This window comes from Oenanthe melanoleuca, chromosome 28 (genome assembly GCF_029582105.1).
Source record: "Oenanthe melanoleuca isolate GR-GAL-2019-014 chromosome 28, OMel1.0, whole genome shotgun sequence".
Classification (NCBI taxonomy): Eukaryota; Metazoa; Chordata; class Aves; order Passeriformes; family Muscicapidae; genus Oenanthe; species Oenanthe melanoleuca.
In genome coordinates this window covers 5,424,387-5,442,521 of record NC_079361.1, presented here as the reverse complement: position 1 = coordinate 5,442,521, position 18,135 = coordinate 5,424,387, and the positions used below count along the sequence as shown (strand labels likewise).

The 18,135-nt window shown below is 51.4% G+C and overlaps 2 protein-coding genes across 14 annotated transcripts in view; one reads left to right on the top strand and one right to left on the bottom strand.

Annotated features, from left to right (window-relative positions):
• PTPRS (protein tyrosine phosphatase receptor type S) overlaps nt 1-6,722 on the top strand; it is a 128,765-nt gene extending 122,043 nt beyond the window's left edge. For all 11 annotated transcript variants that reach the window (XM_056512355.1, XM_056512356.1, XM_056512354.1 and 8 more), the window contains 5 exons: nt 1,054-1,180; nt 1,564-1,689; nt 2,839-2,993; nt 3,664-3,799; nt 4,551-6,722. In XM_056512355.1, coding sequence (XP_056368330.1) covers nt 1,054-1,180; nt 1,564-1,689; nt 2,839-2,993; nt 3,664-3,799; nt 4,551-4,619 — 613 coding nt within the window. In that variant the 3' untranslated portion in view covers nt 4,620-6,722. The remainder of the gene's footprint in view (nt 1-1,053; nt 1,181-1,563; nt 1,690-2,838; nt 2,994-3,663; nt 3,800-4,550) is intronic.
• Nucleotides 6,723-17,298: 10,576 nt separating this feature from the next.
• The window catches only part of KDM4B (lysine demethylase 4B), a 71,404-nt gene continuing 70,567 nt past the window's right edge, over nt 17,299-18,135 (bottom strand). For all 3 annotated transcript variants that reach the window (XM_056512357.1, XM_056512358.1, XM_056512359.1), the window contains one exon: nt 17,299-18,019. In XM_056512357.1, coding sequence (XP_056368332.1) covers nt 17,834-18,019 — 186 coding nt within the window. In that variant the 3' untranslated portion in view covers nt 17,299-17,833. The remainder of the gene's footprint in view (nt 18,020-18,135) is intronic.

The following is an 18,135-nucleotide window of genomic DNA, read 5'->3' as shown; positions in this document are numbered from 1 at the left end:
CTCCCTGTGCCCCTGAGTTCCCTGTGCCCCTGGGCTCCCTGTGCCCCTGAGCCCTGGGCCCCTGGGCTCCCTGTGCCCCTGGGCTCCCTGTGCCACTCAGCTCCTGGGCTCTGTGTGCCTCTGTGCCCCTGAGTCCCTCAGCTCCCTGTGCCCCTGAGCTCCTGAGCCCTGTGTGCCCGCCCCTGTGTGCCCCTGGGCTCCCTGTGCCCCTGGGCTGGGCTCAGGGCCAGAGATAAACCCCATGGGGCCTGTGTGCCCCTGGGCTCTGTGCACCTGGGCCCCTGAGCTCCTGGGCCCCTGAGCTCTGTGTGCCCCTGTGTGCCCCTGGGCTCTGTGCATCTGGGCCCTGTGCCCCTGTGTGCCCCTATGCCCCTGGGCCCTGTGCCCCTGGGCTCTGTGTGCCCCTGTGTGCCCCTGGGCTCTGTGCATCTGGGCCCTGTGCCCCTGTGTGCCCCTATGCCCCTGGGCCCTGTGCCCCTGGGCTCTGTGTGCCCCTGAGCTCCCTGTGCCCCAGTCCCCCTGTGCCCCTGGAATGGACTCAGGGCCAGAGACAAACCCCACACCCACCCCAAATCCAGCCTGCTGAGAGGATTCTCCCCTGTGGTTAAAATGACTGATCCCCTAAAGCAGCACAGCCCTTCCTCAGCTGCTGCTCCTGAACACTGAGGGTCAGCCAGGGCTGGATTTTGCTGTTGGGAGGTTTCTAAAGATGGATTGGCCTTTTTCTCGCCTTTGTGATTTGGGGGCATTGCAACCCCCGAAGCCCTGGAAGCTGCAGCCCTCCATGGGTGGGTTTGGAGGTAACAAAGCAACTCCTTGTGCAGGTGTTCCTCCTGACCAGGACCAGGGGATTGGGGCAGCTCCATGCCTGGAGTTGCATTTACCCCTTGGAAATTATATTTAAGGAGAGTTTATTTCTTGACCACTGGCACCAAAGACATCCCAGCCCCTTTAGACCCCGTGCAGTTCTAGTCCTTCCCCACTCCCCAGCCTTTCCAAAGCTGCTGCCTGTGCAGAGCTCCCCCTGACCCCTCCTTGCTCTGGGCTCCCCAGGAAGCAGAAGGCTTACATTGCCACCCAGGGGCCACTGGCTGAGACCACCGAGGATTTCTGGAGGATGCTCTGGGAAAACAACTCCACCATCGTGGTGATGCTGACGAAGCTTCGAGAGATGGGGAGGGTGAGTGGGGCTGGGGGGGGCTGGGAGGGGAGCCCTGCAGGCCAGGGGCTAGTGGGGGCTAACAGGGACTGACAGGGGCTACTGGGGGCTAGCACTGGCTGCCAGGTGCTAGCACTGGCTAACAGGGGCTACCATTGGCTAACAGGGGCTAGCACTGGCTGCCAGGGGCTACCATTGGCTACCAGGGGCTAGCACTGGCTGCCAGGGGCTAGCACTGGCTAACAGGGGCTAGCACTGGCTGCCAGGGGCTACCATTGGCTGCCAGGGGCTACCATTGGCTGCCAGGGGCTACCATTGGCTGCCAGGGGCTAGCACTGGCTACCAGGGGCTAGCACTGGCTGCCAGGGGCTAGCACTGGCTAACAGGCCCTGTCTGCCCTGCAGGAGAAGTGCCACCAGTACTGGCCCGCGGAGCGCTCGGCGCGGTACCAGTACTTCGTGGTGGATCCCATGGCTGAGTACAACATGCCCCAGTACATCCTGAGGGAGTTCAAGGTCACAGATGCCAGGGTAGGTGCTGCTCTGGGCTGGGCAGGGGTTGGTGGGCTGGGCTGATCCCACACTTTGATCATCACTGGGGGAGAGCTCAGAACATCCTGGTTGGAAAGGACCCACCAGGGCACTGAGTCTTGCCCAGAACAAGGTGTGGGCCGGGCTCTGCTCCCAGGACAAGGTGAAACAGCCTCAGGCTGTGCCATGGGGGTTCAGGTTGGACTTCAGCAGGGATTTCTTCCAGGAGAGCATGGTCAGGGGCTGCCCAGGGAGGTTTGAGGTCAGTGTGCCCCAGAGCTCAGCTGTGATGAGGAGCAGAACACACACACAAGTTGTACTGGAATATTTGAATATAAGAATATAAGAATATTTGTTCTTACAAATTGAAAGAAGTTTCAGCCCTCTCTCACTGCCTTGAGTTGCTTTGTTAGAGATGTGCCTGGTTTTGGGGTTTAGCTGCAGCTTATTTGAGGTGAAAGCAGAAAGTATCTTCCCCCAAAAGCTGATAAAAATCTTGCAAAGGTTTCTGTGCACCCTACAGAGAATGAGCTCTGCTATGGCTGGGAGAGGAGCCACTGTCAGTCATGTCCAAAGGGACAAATTCACTCCAATAATCTTCGATTCAATGTCAGGTTTCTCATCCGAAGGAACATTTCAATCCCTTCTCAAATTTCTGTAGCAAACATAACCCTCCCTGTCACAGCACAGCTTTTGAGGTTGCCAAAGTATTCCAGAACCTGATAATTCAATTTGCAAGGTTGAGGAGGAGGATGCCTCATCAGTCCTCGTAAAACAAGATTTATCTTCCTGTCAGCTGTAATTCTGACACTGTGGCAATTCTTTGTGAAGATTGATTAGAGAGGCCAACACCTCACCTTGAACGTTCCTGAAGACTCCATCTGTGCTGTCTGCAGTGGTCAGAGCTTTCAGCACCTGCCAGGATATGGATCTGTGCTGACAGCCTGACTCCAGGCACGTCAGCTGCAGCACAGGCAGCTCCATCACCGAGGGCTGGGAAATAACTACGTGTGCACTCGACTGCAACACTCACTTGCCTCAACTTCTCGTGCCCTTTACCAAACCAGCAACAAAAGCAGGGGAGTTTTCTGCCTTTTCTGTCTGTCCTCACTGGTGCAGGTGTCTGACTGTTGCTGTTTTGTCCCCCAGGATGGTCAGTCACGAACTGTTCGTCAGTTCCAGTTCACTGACTGGCCAGAGCAAGGTGTGCCAAAATCAGGAGAGGGTTTTATCGACTTCATTGGGCAGGTGCACAAGACCAAGGAGCAGTTTGGCCAGGATGGCCCCATCTCTGTCCACTGCAGGTAGGCACATGGACACCCCTCATCCATGGCATGGAAGGAGTTAAAATCCAGCCATCCCCCCCTTTCCCACCCCGTCCTTGCAGGGAGATTTCTTGGCAGTGTTGTGCCAAGCACTTTCCTCTGCCAGCCAAACTCATCTCCCTTCAGCCCCAGCACTGCCCACAAGAATTTTCACCCTTGTATTCAGAGGGGAGATTTGAAATACTCTGAAGGAGATGGGACCCACAGTGTTATGTACAGACTATCCATAGAATATCTGTAATATCTGACCTGCAGAACCAGAACTATCAGTTCAATTTACACCTCCAGCACTGCTGAGCTGTGTTTGCTGCTAGCAGCAAGAATTGCACCTGCTTACCCACAGGCAGGACAGGATGATCCATTCTTAATAAAATTATTTCATTTCAAAAGCCCAGTATTACATACTAGGAATAATTCTTCCACTGAATGCTGTTTACCCAAAGCTTTTAACTTTTTAGATTTCCCTTTCTCAGACATTTTTTGGGTCACGCTCTGGCACTTGGGTTATTCCTGGGGTATCTCTCCTGGAGCCTGACCCAGGCTCTTCACTCCCAACACGTTCAGAGGGCCCAGCTCACCCCAAGCAGCTTTACAGGAACATTTGGGCACTGTAGCCCCCAATTCCCTGTTTGTTCTGCCCTTGCTGCAGTGCTGGCGTGGGCAGGACCGGGGTGTTCATCACCCTGAGCATCGTGCTGGAGCGGATGCGCTACGAGGGCGTTGTAGATATTTTCCAGACAGTGAAGATGCTGCGAACACAACGACCTGCAATGGTGCAAACAGAGGTGAGGGGCCTGTCCTGTGCCAGGAATCATGGGTGGGGTTGGGTGGGGTTGGGTTGGGTTGGGTTGGTTGGGTTGGGTTGGTTGGGTTGTGTTGGTTGGGTTGGGTGGGGTTGGGTTGGATTGGTTGGGTTGGGTTGGTTGGGTTGGGTTGGTTAGGTTGGGTTGTGTTGGTTGGGTTGGTTAGGTTGGGTTGGGTTGGTTAGGTTGGGTTGGGTGGGTTGGGTTGGGTTGGTTAGGTTGGGTTGTGTTGGTTGGGTTGGGTTGGTTTGGTTGGGTTGTGTTGGTTGGGTTGTGTGGGGTTGGGTTGGATTGAGTTGGGTTGGGTTGTGTTGTGTTGGTTGGGTTGGTTAGGTTGGGTTGAGTTGGGTTGGTTAGGTTGGGTTAAGTTGGGTTGGTAATGGTTTCTAATGGTTTCTAACCATTACCAAACCCTCACCTGAGCTCACTCAGCAAGCCCAGGCTGCACTGCTGACTTCACCTAAGAAATACAAAATATATATTTAAAAAAAAAGAATTCCTATTGTTAGAAAGTGTCTCAAAGGTTCCAAGAATTAAAGAAGCAGCATCTGGCTGTGGGGGATGTTCAGAACCTGAGAGCACAGACAGAAAGGGAAGAGCTGGAGCTCCCCTCTGCCAGGAGTTCCCAGCCCTGTGGATCAGAGGCTCCTGCTCAGCCCTGTGCTGCCTGAGAGCAGGACAGGGATCCTGAGGAGCCCATCCCCAGCTCTGAGGCTGCTTCTCTTTGTTGCAGGATGAATACCAGTTCTGTTACCAGGCAGCTCTGGAGTATCTGGGAAGTTTTGATCACTATGCAACATAAAAAGCCATCGTTGTGCAGACTCTACCAACCACTTCAGCCCTGGAAGGCCTCTCCTGACCCAGGAGGAGCTTGAACTTACAAAACTGACTCAGAAGAACCTTTTCATCTGGACAGTGCATCGGGAGCAGGGGGGAGGATTGGAAGGAACACCCCTTGGGGAACTCCAAGTTGTAACCTGGCCCTGCAGGGCAGCTCAGGAGAGCTGCTCAGAGCTGCTCTGACCTGGGGAGGTGTTCGCTGGGAGGACAGACACTGATCCCAGAGCTCCACCACACCTTGGGAACTGCTTCTGCTGGAGAAGGGAAGGAAAAACCGACCTTGGTTACATCATTAGAGTTCAGTTCATTTACTAATATAGTTGGCAGTCTTTAAAGGAAGTCACTTGCAGAATTGAAGGTGTTCTGTGAAAGAAAAGGAGAGAAATCTCAACACTTGGGCAAACTTAGGGTCAGGAGTTCTTCTAGCTGGAGTCTAAATAACCTCAGTATCAGCATTGGGATGGTTCTGGGCTTGCAGGCACCTTGCAAACAGCATTCATGGGATGCCCCTGCCACACCAGAGGTTTTATAGCTCATATTTTGAATACTTGGAACATTCCTCATTTCTTCTAATTCCAAAATTTATTTTTTAGGATATTTAAAAGGATAGAGAAAGAGTGAGAGTTAGAACCCCCCGAGCTGGCTGTGGGGGGCAGCCCTGCCCTGCTGGGTCTCTGTGCTGGCTCTGGGCCCTTCCCAGCACATCTGGAGCAGCTGGGGAGAAGGGCAGCCCCTTGCCCGGGCTCTTTGCACACCCACACCCTGGGCAGCCGTGTCCCCTGCTCCTGCCAGCAGCATCCCCTGCCAGGGCCCCCAGGAGCAGCTGCAGGAGCTGATTTCACAATCCAGCAGGTCCTGGAGCCAGGTCCTGGTGCCAGCCCTCCCCTCTGAACCCAGCAGCTCCAGGAGCTCTCTCAGGACTGGCCCAGCACCACAGCTCTCCTTGCACATCTGCACATCCCACTGCCCCCACCGTGCCCCAGCTGTAAAAGAACTGGGAAAGATCCAGGAAGGTGCATCCAATGGCAAATACTGTGAGTGGCTTTCTTTAAAGTATTGATGTAACTGTAACAAGTGACATTACCTTTTTTTTAAATAGTGTATTTTTTCCTTTTTTTTTTTTTTTTAAAGACAAAGAATATCAGTCAATGAATTTAAAAGAAAAATTTGCTTATTTGTTCATATTATGTTCAAAGACAGTCTATTTTTTCACTGTAGAAATGTTACGTGTAATGGCTGTGATATATAAAAATGCAGTGCAAATTGCTACTTCTACATATTGCTTTTCTACCATTTAAAAGGTTTAACTTGCTCATGTAAGAACAAAATGTCCTTTCTGGATTTTTTTTTTTTTTATTATTATTGTTAATTTTTTTTTGGTTCTCTTGTTTTCAGTCACAGACATATCCCAGGTCCTGGAAGGGTGGGGGAGCAGCAGGTGGGGTGGTGGCAGTGCCAATTCCCTCCCCTCCAGCTGTGGCCATGCAGGGCCAGGGCTGAGCTGGGAGATCCAACACCACCAGTGGCTTTTGCTGGCTGGAGACAGAGCTGTGACTGTGGAGCCTTGACACCCATCAGGTGTTTTACCACCCCAGGTGCCAGCCTGGCCTGGCTCTGTGCTGCTTGTGGCTCCAGGAGTTCTCCTGCAGCCCTGCACAGAGCACAGGATACCTGAGAAAAGCCACCCTGCCCCAAACTCTGCTCACCTCTGCCCTCTCCTGGTTTTTTATTTTTCTAGAAGGGGTAATCATGGCCATCAAGTGCTGCCCAGAACCCCCCACACAACTCATTTCCTGTCTTTAACTGAAAAAAAGAAAAAAAAAAAGAACCGACTGAAAGGCTTCTTCGAGATTTTACTTATTTGTGTGAAAGTTGCCCAAATTTCTAAGTATGTTGCAGCAAAATCTTACTGGACAAGTTGGGGGGAGGGGGGAGGTTTTTTTCTTTGTATGAGAGCAAAGTGCTGTTGCTTTCACACTGTTATTTCAAACTGAAACAGTAAGTGGTTTTCATACCACGGTGTATGTAGATATATTGACTTTGTATTAAAGGAAGATTGTCTGAAGGTGCTGCAGCCTGTGTGTGTGGGAGGGGCAGGGACCCCCAAATCCATCCTGGCTGCTGCCAGGGCCAGGAGCAGCTGCTGTCCCTCTGCTGCCCCAAAAACAGCACCTGGAAAAGCCAAAGTGGCTGCACAGGAGCTGCTGCCCTGGGCTCACCAGTCCTTCCAACCCAAACCACCATGGAGTCCTCTGAGCCCCTGAAAACCCCTCGTCCCACTGATCCAGACCTGAGCCAAGCCTGAATCCTGCTGAATCCAGCCTGAGCTTCCCACCCCACCCACCTTAGAACAGCCAGGGGCAGGCAGGGGTTTGGAGAGTGATGGAAGAGCTGATCTGGGATCTGGATCCTCCCTCCCTCTCCCTACCCTGACAGCAGCAGCAGCAGCAGCCTGACACCAGCTGAAAGAAAAGAACAAAAATTTAATTAGAAGTTGACAGAGAGCCAGGCTCAGCACCAGGTGAGCTGAGAGCCCAGGGAGTGACACCACCTCCAAAATGCTGTAACTCCATGTGAGAGCTGGGCAGGGAGGGAGCCAAGCACACATCAAACAGCAGCACAGGATGGCACAGGAAAAAAGGAGAAGGAATAAAATCCAGCAATCTCCTGGTTTCAACCACATCTCATGGACATGAGTCCCTCCAGGCAGCCTGGGAATAGAAACAAGTTCTGACTCCAGAATCTGGGCTCAAAGGAAACCTGCAGCACGAGCCAGGGACAGGCACCTCAGCAGCCTCACATCAGGGAGGGGAGTTTTGATGCTCACTTTGTGCTACCATTGAAGAGCAGAAAGGAAAAACTGATTCTTCTTCTAAGCTCTGTCTCTCAGCCCTCCCTCCCTGCACTCCCAGCTCTGCTGCTCTGTCTCTCTGTGATGATAATCATTCCCATCACTGCTCTCCAGGCTCCAATTCTGCCTCCATCCTCTGAGCTGCTGTGACCATCCCCTGGGTTGAAATGCAAACCCCTCACAGAACTGAAATAAATTCCACATGGAGCACAGGAAGGTGAGTGGCAAAGAGAATTGGAACAACAGCTGGGAACTAAGTAAATCTTTCAAAAAATCCCAACCAGCTCCACAGGAAGCCAGTTAGGGAAGCAAATAGAGGATGAAACCTTTTCACAGAATCATGGAATACCTTGAATTGGAAGGGACCCACAAGGATCACCCAGCCCAGCCCCTGTCCCTGCACAGACACCCCAAAATCCCACCCTGAGCACCCCTGGAGCTCTGGCATCCCTGGGACTGGGCAGTGCCCAGCAGCAGTGGGGCTCACAGGGAACAGTCCCAGGAGGAGATGCTGGAACTAAATCCCAATTTCAGGTTTTGAATGTGACAGCCTGACACAGGGATTAATAAATGATAAAGCAAATGATAAACTAAATGATAATACAAATTATTCCAGGCTCTGGGATGTGCACAGTGCACCTGGTGCAAAGAGCAAATGAAACAGGAATTCCTGCTCTGAGCTCGACTGGCTGTGCCAGAAGCTCCAGCCTGAAACCTGGCACGGGGCTGACTTTGGTTTTAATTAAACTCCAAGTGATGGCCCATTAGTGCCCGTTCTCAGCAGGGCAGGGGGAGGGCTCTTGCTCCTTATTGATCCCGGGGCTTTTTCCCTCTCCCTCTCTCTCACCAGATGACAGCTTTGGGTTTATCGGAGATGTGGGTGGGGGGAAGGAGTCAGTCACTGCAGGGAGTGATTTACAGAGCAGGGATGTCACAGGGCTGCAGGTCTGGCTCCCCACAGATCATGGACAGGTTTTACAGGGGATTTTATTAAAGGTGAGCAGGACACTGAGCAGAGCCAAACCCACCCTCCAGCTCAGTTTTCCTTGCAGAGTGTCCAGGGCAGATCCAGAGCAGGAACATCCCTGGCAGGACTCAGAGCTGCTCCCATCTCCAGCACTGGCCTGAAGATGCCCTGGATGGATTCTCGGTCTGCTCAGTGTCTCTGGAAGCTCTGCCAAGGCTCACCCAGACCCAGTGGCCACCCCAGGGAGCCCCATAAAGCTCAGACCAGCAGAGCCCAGCCCAGGGCTGGGAGGGAGCAGGTTTGTCCCAGTTCCCATTTGCACCACACTGGGCAAACCCCGTTTGTGCTCAGCTGGAATCTGCAGCAGCCTGGACGCCAAATCCCCGAGGGGTTGATTTGCAAAAGCCCCCAGGCCCCTGCACAGCCCTAAACCCAGAGCCCCCAGTGCCCTGCAGCAGAACAAAGGCTTTAAAGCAGCTCTAACTGTAATTTGCATTCCAGAGGAAAAGGAAAAGCTTTTCTTGGTTTACAGAATTACCCAAGTGGCAAAGCAGTTCCCAGGCCAGGAGAAATTCCTCACGTTGCAATATGCTTTAATTGTACCAAGAGCAGCAGTAACAGACCGAGAAATCAATTCCTGCTCCTCAGTAAGATGGTTGCAAACTCCAAGTCGGCAACGGAACAGATGTAGAACTGAAATGGAAAAAGTAAATACCCTCAGAGGTGCTGGGAAAATTGTCTTACTATTGCTACACGTTCATCCTCTGGGAAGGGGATGCAGGAGCTGCTCCCAGATTTCCCAAGGAGGGAACCACGAGTTCAGTCACCCCCACTCAGCATCACCAGGAGGTGCCAGGTGTGACAATTCCCGGGGTGGAACAAACACTGGCTGAGGAACCACCAACCCCTCCAGGCACTGATGTGCCCAGCCCAGCTTTAACCTCCCTGCTCTTCACTGGCTGATCCATCCCTGCGCCTGCAGAGCAGAGCTCGGGCTGAGGGATCAGAGCCCCGAGCCCGGATCCCACCGAGCCTGGAGCACCCAGAGCCCTCCAGAAGGAGGAATCCTGCCCGAGTTCGGGCACATGGGGCAGGGTGCAGATTAACCCCAGATTAACGGGTTACACAAGGGCTTTATCCCGGGCTTACCGAGGATAATAAACCCCTCAGGAAAAAAAAAAAAATGTGTCCAAATGATTAAAAATAAAATCTCTTCTCTTTAAATATATCACGTTGTGCCCGAGCCGTGTGAGGTGTTCAGGAAATTGCTGAACATGAGTCGGGGTCCAGCCCCAGGGCTGGGAGAGCCAAGAACGTCCCGGGGGTGGCACCGGGGGCTCCGGGGGGCAAACAACGACCCACACCCAGCCAGGAGACGGATTTTATATCTCTGGGACTGCAAACACCCTGCCCGAGGCTCAGCCCGGCGGGGGCTCCAGTGCCTGGGGCAGTGGGAGGGAATGAGAGCAGCCCCAGGCTCCTTCCAACCCCGACCCAGCCCCGATCCCAACCCCGACCCCAACCCCGACCCAGCCCCGACCCCAACCCCAATCCAACCCCAACCCAGCCCCAACCCCGACCCCGCCCCAACCCCAACCCCGACCCCAACCCCAATTCCAACCCCAACCCCGACCCCGACCCCAACCCTGACCCCAACCCAGCCCCAACCCCGACCCCAACCCAACCCCGACCCCGACCCAACCCCGACCATTCTGGGTTCCTGGGAGGGCTCTGCCGTGTGCTGAGGCTCAGACGGGGCAGCTCCAGCCTGAAATGCTGCAGAGCAGAGCAGGGCAGGGCAGGGAGGGGGTGCAGAGCCCTGGGGGTGCCGGGAGGGCTCTGGGGGTGCCAGGAAGGTTCTGGGGGTGCCGGGAGGGCTCTGGGGGTGCCGGGAGGGCTCTGGGGTGTCCCTGGTGCCAGCAGAGCTCCGGGCACAGCTGGAGCTGCAGCTGGAGCTGCCCCAGCCCTGGTTCCTCACCTAGGGACGTGGGAGGGACCCCAGCCCAGGAAAACTGTCTGTGGGGAGGGGGAGGGGAATCAGAGCAAACAGAACCAGCCTGGGACCCCCCGATCCACCGGCTGCGACCCCAGACTGGTTCGGGCTGGGGCAGCCCCGGAGCTCCTCCTGCTCAGAGGGAGGGGCAGGGACAAACCCCCGCTCACAAACAGGGAAACTTCCCACAGGTGACACCTGGAAACACAAATTTGACTTCTTAAGGAGGGAGAAACGATTTCACATCTTCTCAGCCTCAAAGGTCTCTCTCCCTCTCCCACCTCCCTCTCCTCAGAGCTCCTGGAGGGGTCACATTTTAGGGTATCCCCTTTCAGCTACAAATAATTTTTTAGGTTGAAACCTGAAGATAAATCAAACCAAATTACTATTCCCCCAGGAAAAGCAGATTCAAATTGCTGTGCAAATTTTTATCTAAATAATGTTTAAATTTTAAAAAGGGGGGAGAAAAAACTAATTACATCTTTGTGTGGAAGATCATAAATCACATAATTACAATGGGAACCTCTGCATCTTTCCAACAGGCCAAAAGCAGACAAGTTCTTATCTTATTACTGTTTAATTAAGAATTATGTTTGAGCATCTTCTTTTTAATTATCACAGAGCCCAGATGACTTCTAATCTCCTTTTTGCCCAAAATGAGGGAAGGTGCAGTCCAAAACGGGCCCTAATGAATTTACAATTTGCTCTTTGGGGAACTTTAATAAAATTTACTCCACGCAGAAGATTAACTGATAAAGTGAACTTCCAAAGAGAACATTTGGTTCCTTTCAGTTGTCACCACACGGAGGGGACACGGGGGGACACAGGGGGGACATTTTTGGGGTGCACCTGCCCCCCAAAAACCCAAAAATCCCGGGGGGAGCAGGGCTGGGGGAGGGGCAGCTGTGGCTGCCCCCAAAATCCCAGCCAGGAATTCCCCCCAAAATCCCCCCCAGCCCTGCCCTGGGGCTGGGGGCTCCCAGTCCCTCCTCTGAACCCCACGGGAAACTTTTCCCCCCCAGAACCTTTTCCCACCAGGCTCTGCTGAGCCTGTGACCCCAGGTACAAGAACACACACAGAGATCATATTTCTAAACGTGAGGAGTTGTTTAAGCCCAGCACACAGCAAATACCTTTTAATTCAATTGGCTGAATTGACACAGAGAGATTATTAGTTTTCAGTAAGATTTGATTCAATTAATTAGCCTGAAAATATCAGCACAGCCAGGCAAGCAAAGAAAAACAGAGATAAATCCCTGCCATGGTGCTGCTTCATCTTTTAAAGGCAATTAACTCTTAGTTATTAGCTTTTAATTAGGGAATAATAATGACACCATTAATACAGTTTATTATACTTGTCAGCAGACAGCTGTTCCAAGCAGATTCTGTTATCAGATCCTGCTTTTGTCTGCTCCTGGCAGGAGGGGAGCAGGGCTGGGGGTCCCTGCTGCCCACCCAGGGATGCAGCAGGAATCTGAGCTCAGGAGACTCCCAGAAATACAGAATTACCAGAAAAATAGAATTACAGAATTGCAGAATTACAGAATTACCAGAATTACAGAATTGCAGAATTAATTACAGGATCAGCAGGGGGTCAGAGCCCCTCTGGTTCCTCCCTCCTGGGGGTCCCTGGCTGTGCCTTTGGTGTCTCTGTCCCTGGTAATTCCTGAGCCTTTCCTGGGCCAAAGGTGGTTTCACAGCACCTGAGGTGGATCCCAAACCAAACCAAGACCTGAAACTCCTCTGCTTTATTTTCTTGTCCTCCCAGCTTCATCCCCCCCTTTGGAAGTGCTGAGCAGAGCTGACTTGGAAATAAATAATCACCTGAAAGAAATGAAGGGCTTGGAATAATTTATCCATTCCTAATCCCACCCCAGTGCCAGGCCTTGTCCCTGTGTGCAGGCACCTGCCAGGGTACCAGAAACATTTTGGAATTCTCTTTCTTTTTGCCCCAAATTTACTGTGAAACTTCAAATCCTGCTGCAAGAGCAACAACCACGACCTTGGCAGTGGCCAAATGTCTCAAGTTTTCATTTCTGTGTCTGCTGAATCACCAAAATAAAATCTCCAGAGGCCAGTGATTACACAGCAAACCACATTTCCCATTATTTTTCCCATTATTCTGTTTCACCGTGTTCCAGCAGGGACTGGAAACCATTTCCAGGCACAAACCTCTTCACTGTGGTTTTTTATTCCTTTATCACACAGGAATTAATCTTACCCTGAATTATGCACACAGGATGCTCCAGCAACACAAAAACACAATGCCATAAATTTCCCCCATCTACTTGGAGTTAATAAATCACCAAAATAAGTGTAAAATATTCTGGGTTCCAGCACCTTGGTTTTAATTTGTTTCCCTTGCTCTGGACTGGAGGAAGCCCTAAGGGAAACATCAGGAGCTCCTTGAATTTTCTTCCTCCTCTCCCAGCAAAGTGCAGCCAGATCCTGAGAAAGAAACCAACGTGGAGCAGGAACAAAGCAGCTGGGGGAGCCTACCTGCAATTTTCTACAGGAAAGCAGAGTTATTAAATTGAAAGGAAAGCTGTACAAAAGGAAAAACTTCCCCCACTGAGATGACATGAAAATAAGGAGGAGGAGGAGGAGGATGGCAGGAGTAGAACCAGGGAGAAACCAGGAGAGTCAGACCTGGGAACTGCAGCACAGGGGCTGCACTGAGGGGAGAAGGGAAAAGGGGAAAAAAGGGAGAAAAAGTGAAAAGGGAGAGGAGAAAAGGGAACAGGGAACAGTGGAAAGGGAAAAGGGAAAAGAGAAAAGGGAAAGGGAAAAAGGGAAAAAAAATGGGTGGAAAGGGAAAAAAAAGGGAAAAAAAACGAAAGAGGGAAGAGGGAAAGGAGGCGAGGGCTGGGAAGCTGCAGCAGGACACGGCAGCTCCTTGGTTTGGGAGAATCACAGCAGTGAGAAATGGCACGTTTAACAAGCAGCCAATTGTCCCTAAGCTGAATTAGTGAGAAATGTGATGATAAATTGCTGCTGTAACCCAGCCCCATCCCCGATCTCAGAGTTGTGCTCAGGCAGATTTTTCCCTTGTGCTGACAAAAATCTCCCACTAATCACCCAGGCAGCACAAAGCTCCTGGATTGCAGAGTTAATTCCATGTTCCAGCTGAATCCCAGATTAACCAGACACGGCTCCAGCTCCAGGGGCTCTGAGCTGCTCAGGTAAGAGAGAAGGAAAAACCTGAAGGAACCAGAGCAGGGCCCTTCTCCTGCCTCGTGGCTCAGAGAAACTGCCCAGCCACCTCCTGCCCCTCCAGTCACTCAGCTCATCTCTTCCTCCAGGCAGATGAGTCCTGCTCCTCTCGTGGCTGGATCGTGGCTAATTGGCCACTCACTCCTAATCAAAGACAATTTGCTGCATTTTCCAGAGGTGGTTCTGTTCAGTGAAGCAGATGAGCAGTGGATCTGGCCATGGCTTTATTTTTAAACCCTGATCTGGGGCACAGGGGAGGGGATCACTCCTGCTCAGGACAGACTGGCTGCTGGGGGATATCAGCAGCTGGCATCTGAAACGGCAAGGCTGGGGCGGGGAGCAGAGCCAAAGTGAACTGTGCTGAAACAGAGCCCAAATCCTGTTTGCTCCACAGGAAAAGTGCTGAAGCTGTGGTGGCTGTGCAGTTCCAAACAGTATTTGCACAGTGACCTCTACATTTCCCCTCTTGGAAACCAAAAATTTAATTGTTTTGCCACTCTCATGCAGAATAAATAACTCCCAGTGATTTTCTGTTGGTGAGCAAGTAACCCAAGGACTTCTCTTCTGCTATCAAAGCTGCCAAATAATTCTGTGTCAACAGCTCCAGCTCATTCGAGTCTCAGGATTGTGCCAAAGCTGCTTTTTCGTGTGCCTGTGCCAGCTCAGTTGTTCATGGGATGCGGAACAAGAGGTGACCTGAAATCAGGAGCCCGCGGGAATCTTTCCCTGGAACCCCGAGCGGTTCCTCCTCTGTTCCTGCGGGATCGGGATCGGGATCGGGATCGGGATCGGGATCGGGATCGGGGTCGGGATCGGGATCGGGATCGGGATCGGGGTCGGGATCGGGGTCGGGATCGGGGTCGGGATCCCCGCGGGTCCCGCCCGCGCCGGGTGCCCTGGCTGGGACTCGGCTCCAGTTCCTGGGGTCAAACTCCATAAACTCCTTAAACTCCTTAAACTCCAGAGGGTGAGCTCAGCCCGGGAACCCGCATTCTCAAGACCCGCATTCCGGAGCATCCCCAGAACATTCCCGGAACATTCCCAGAACATTCCCGCATTCCCAGAACATTCCCGGAACATTCCCGGAACATTCCCGCATTACCGAGCCCCTCATTCCCGCATTCCCAGAACATTCCCGGAGCAATCCCGGGTTCTGGAGCATCCCCGGACCATTCCCGCATTCCCAGAGCATTTCTGAGTCCCGCATCCCGGAGCATTCCCAGAACATCCCCAGAACACACCCGGAACAAACCCAGAGCATTCCCGCATTCTGGAGCATTCCCGGAGCATTCCCGCATTCCCAGAGCATCCCCAGAACATTCCTGGACCATTCCCGGACCATTCCCGCATCCCCGGAGCATCCCCAGACCCGCCCCGGGCTCCGTCCCTCCCTCCCCGCCCGGTGCCGCCGCCGCCGCTCGGGGTCTGTGAAATCTCCCGGCCTCAAACAGCTCCAACAGTTCCTCCCTCAAACATGTCAAGGGAAAATTGGAGATTTCTTTTCTTTCACACAACCTGCAGCATCAGCCTCATCCTGCAACAACTGGAGAGGAATTCAGCAAAGAGCTCAGGATGGGAAATTTAAGGTGTTCAAATGAAGTTCCAGGAAGATGCTGCTGGAGGAGGTTCAACGACCTCCTGCTGCACAAAAACTTTAAACTTAGAAATGAAGAGACTTCAACCCCCCAAAAAGTGTCATTCTGAAATGCTCAACAGCCTTTAATTCATTTTGAACCTAGAGGCAGAGAAAAAATAGGCAAAAAATACATCACAGCCTTAATCTAGGGGGAGAAAGAAAAAAAAAAATCATTATTTTTATAGCACATAATCAGACACTTACAAATATTTTTCACTGGAGGAAGGGGTAGGAAGGTGCATTTCCTATTTCCTTTTCAATATGGCCACTATCCTGAATCTGCACAAGTCATTCCTAAACCAAAAAGAAGGATTTAAAAATCAACAAAAAGAGAAGAACCCTTGCACCAAGGAAGGGCATTCAACAGTTCCAGGTTCATGTTTCAACATAAGTCAGCATCTGAATGTGGGGTGAGGAAACACACTTGTGTTTGTACAATATAAATAGTATTTGGGAAAGGTTCTACCTATGGACACACAACGGTGCTACTGCAGGACTCATGCAGAGGAAATTCCCACAACCTCTCATCCCAACCCACCCTTCCCTCCCACCTCAAAAAAAAAAAAAAAATCCTCTGCTGGTTAAATTTCTCTTTCAATTGTTTTAAATATTTCTCTCGTGGCCTGGCAACATTCTTAGTCTTTTATACAGCAAGTTTTTATTTAATCACATTTCAACCGACAGGAGACAGCTCTGGAGGAACAACCGAGGCTTGGGAGAACCTTGCCAATTTTTTTAAACTTTTATTAGTCTCAGTTTGGTTTTATTCATGGAGACATCTACTGAAAAACATCAAAAACTCAGGAATAAAAAACCCCAAAAGCAGGACCCTGTTTCCAAGGCCTTACAACCACGCAGGAGAGAGGATGGGAACTCCAATCCTCAAGGGAGAACAAAACCAAAGTAAAAAAAAAATTCAATTGCTTTATTCTATCTCCACTCTTTCACTAGGACAGTTTAATACCCATGGAGTCTCTTAAGATGCTAATCTACCATCTGGCAGCCCACAAATCCTCCCCACTTATTCCCTTTAAGATCCAGCCACAGTGTTGCTTAACAGCCTCTCCCCAGAGCAAGGACCACCTTGCAAAGGGGCTTAAAAATCATCATCAGAACAGGAATCTTGTCTCTCTCCATCCAGTCATTTCAGGGAATTTAGTGGGAAAGCTTGCAGTGCAGCATTGCAGGATGCTGACTGGCCCAGGTGCCTCTCCCCCTGCACCTGAACCTTCCCAGCTCTGCCTCCTCCTCTCCCTCTGACCTGCCTGAGCTCCCCCAAAGGGAGGGAAAACCTCCCAGTGACTTCAGCAGGGTTTGCACCGGGCTCCTTCCCAAGCACTGCTCTTCAGGGGCATTTCCAAGCTCCAGGTGGGAGCTGCCATCACCCCTCCAGGGCTGGGCTTGCCCTCCTCTGCCCCAGGAGCAGCTCACAGGCTCAGCCTTTACTTAAGGAAAGGATGTCACAACAATCAGATGTTTGGGGAATCTCTTCTTTAATAGGATAAAAGAAAAACATACAAACACCTCCCAAGCTTCTGTCATGGAATGATTCTCACACTGTAAGGAGCACAACCCAAAAAAAAAAAAAATTAAAAAATAAAGAGACAAAGGAAAGAGAAACGTTCCTAAGGGAGAATTGCTGTTGGGGCAGCCCCTGGAGCTCTCATGGGGAAATAACACAAGGAGCAGCAGAACACCTGCCAAACCTGGGGAACTCAAAGCCATGCTGATCCTGAACTAGAAAGCAACTGTGATGGCAAAGATGGGGAAGGAAGATGACAGGAATGAGCCAAACCTGGCATTTCTTGCCTAAACCCCTCCCTGGGGACGTGGCAGTGATGCCAACACCAGCAGGAACATCCCGTGGGACTCTCCCCAGCCCACAAACACAGGGCTTCTTTACAAAAGAACCCAGAACATCCCAGGACTTCTGCTCTTGCTCTCCCTCTCCCCACATCAGTCACGATTCCTTTGGGGGTGAGGGGGGAGGATTTCATTTATTTTCTGTTTTAAAGCCATAATCTAGAAAAATGTTTTGTGGAAACTTTTAGTTTTCCTCTTTTTGCTTGCTTTTTTTTTTTTAATAATGCTCATTCATAGAAAACTTCACAAAGGTGGCATCTATGTACAGAAAACACGATTCCAAAGGCTGCTTCAGTAGTCAATGTAATAGCACCTTGAAAGACAAAAGTTTGACAGGTTTGAAAAAGTCATTTTGTTAAATTTTAACCCTTTCCTCATAAAAAAGAACCAGTCACAAAGCTCCATCTGTAGAAACTCTTCCAAAGTCTCCATGTGAAAAGCTGAAGGGTTTCCAAGCTCCCCAGCTCTTGGTCAGCAACTCCTGGCAAGGTCGAGGTAGCAGCCAGACAGGGATTTCCTGCAGTCCAAACCAAGAGAGATGAAAGAAATTCACAGCAGACTATTGCACAGGGCTGGTCTTCCATTCCACAGCTTCCTATTTGTGTTTCCATGAACTCAAAAAGGGTTAATTGAGTATTTTGGATGAATCCTGGTTAAAACATGTTGCTCTGAGTCCCAGGCTGGTACTGTGTCTGCAGCAGGCTCTCCATGAAGGCCAGGTAGTCTGGGCTTTGTCCATATTCCTCTGCACTTCTGGCATTCCCCAGCCGGGCACGCTTGGCTGCTCTCACTTCATCTCCTGAAAATGCATCTTCCTGAGGGGCCCCAGTGCTGAGGGACTGCAGGAGACACAAACAACCATCAGGGGCACAGCAGGAACACAGGGACACACCCTCAGCCCCCCTGGGCTGGGAGCAACCCAGGATTCTCCAGCCCCATCACCTGGTGCAATAAA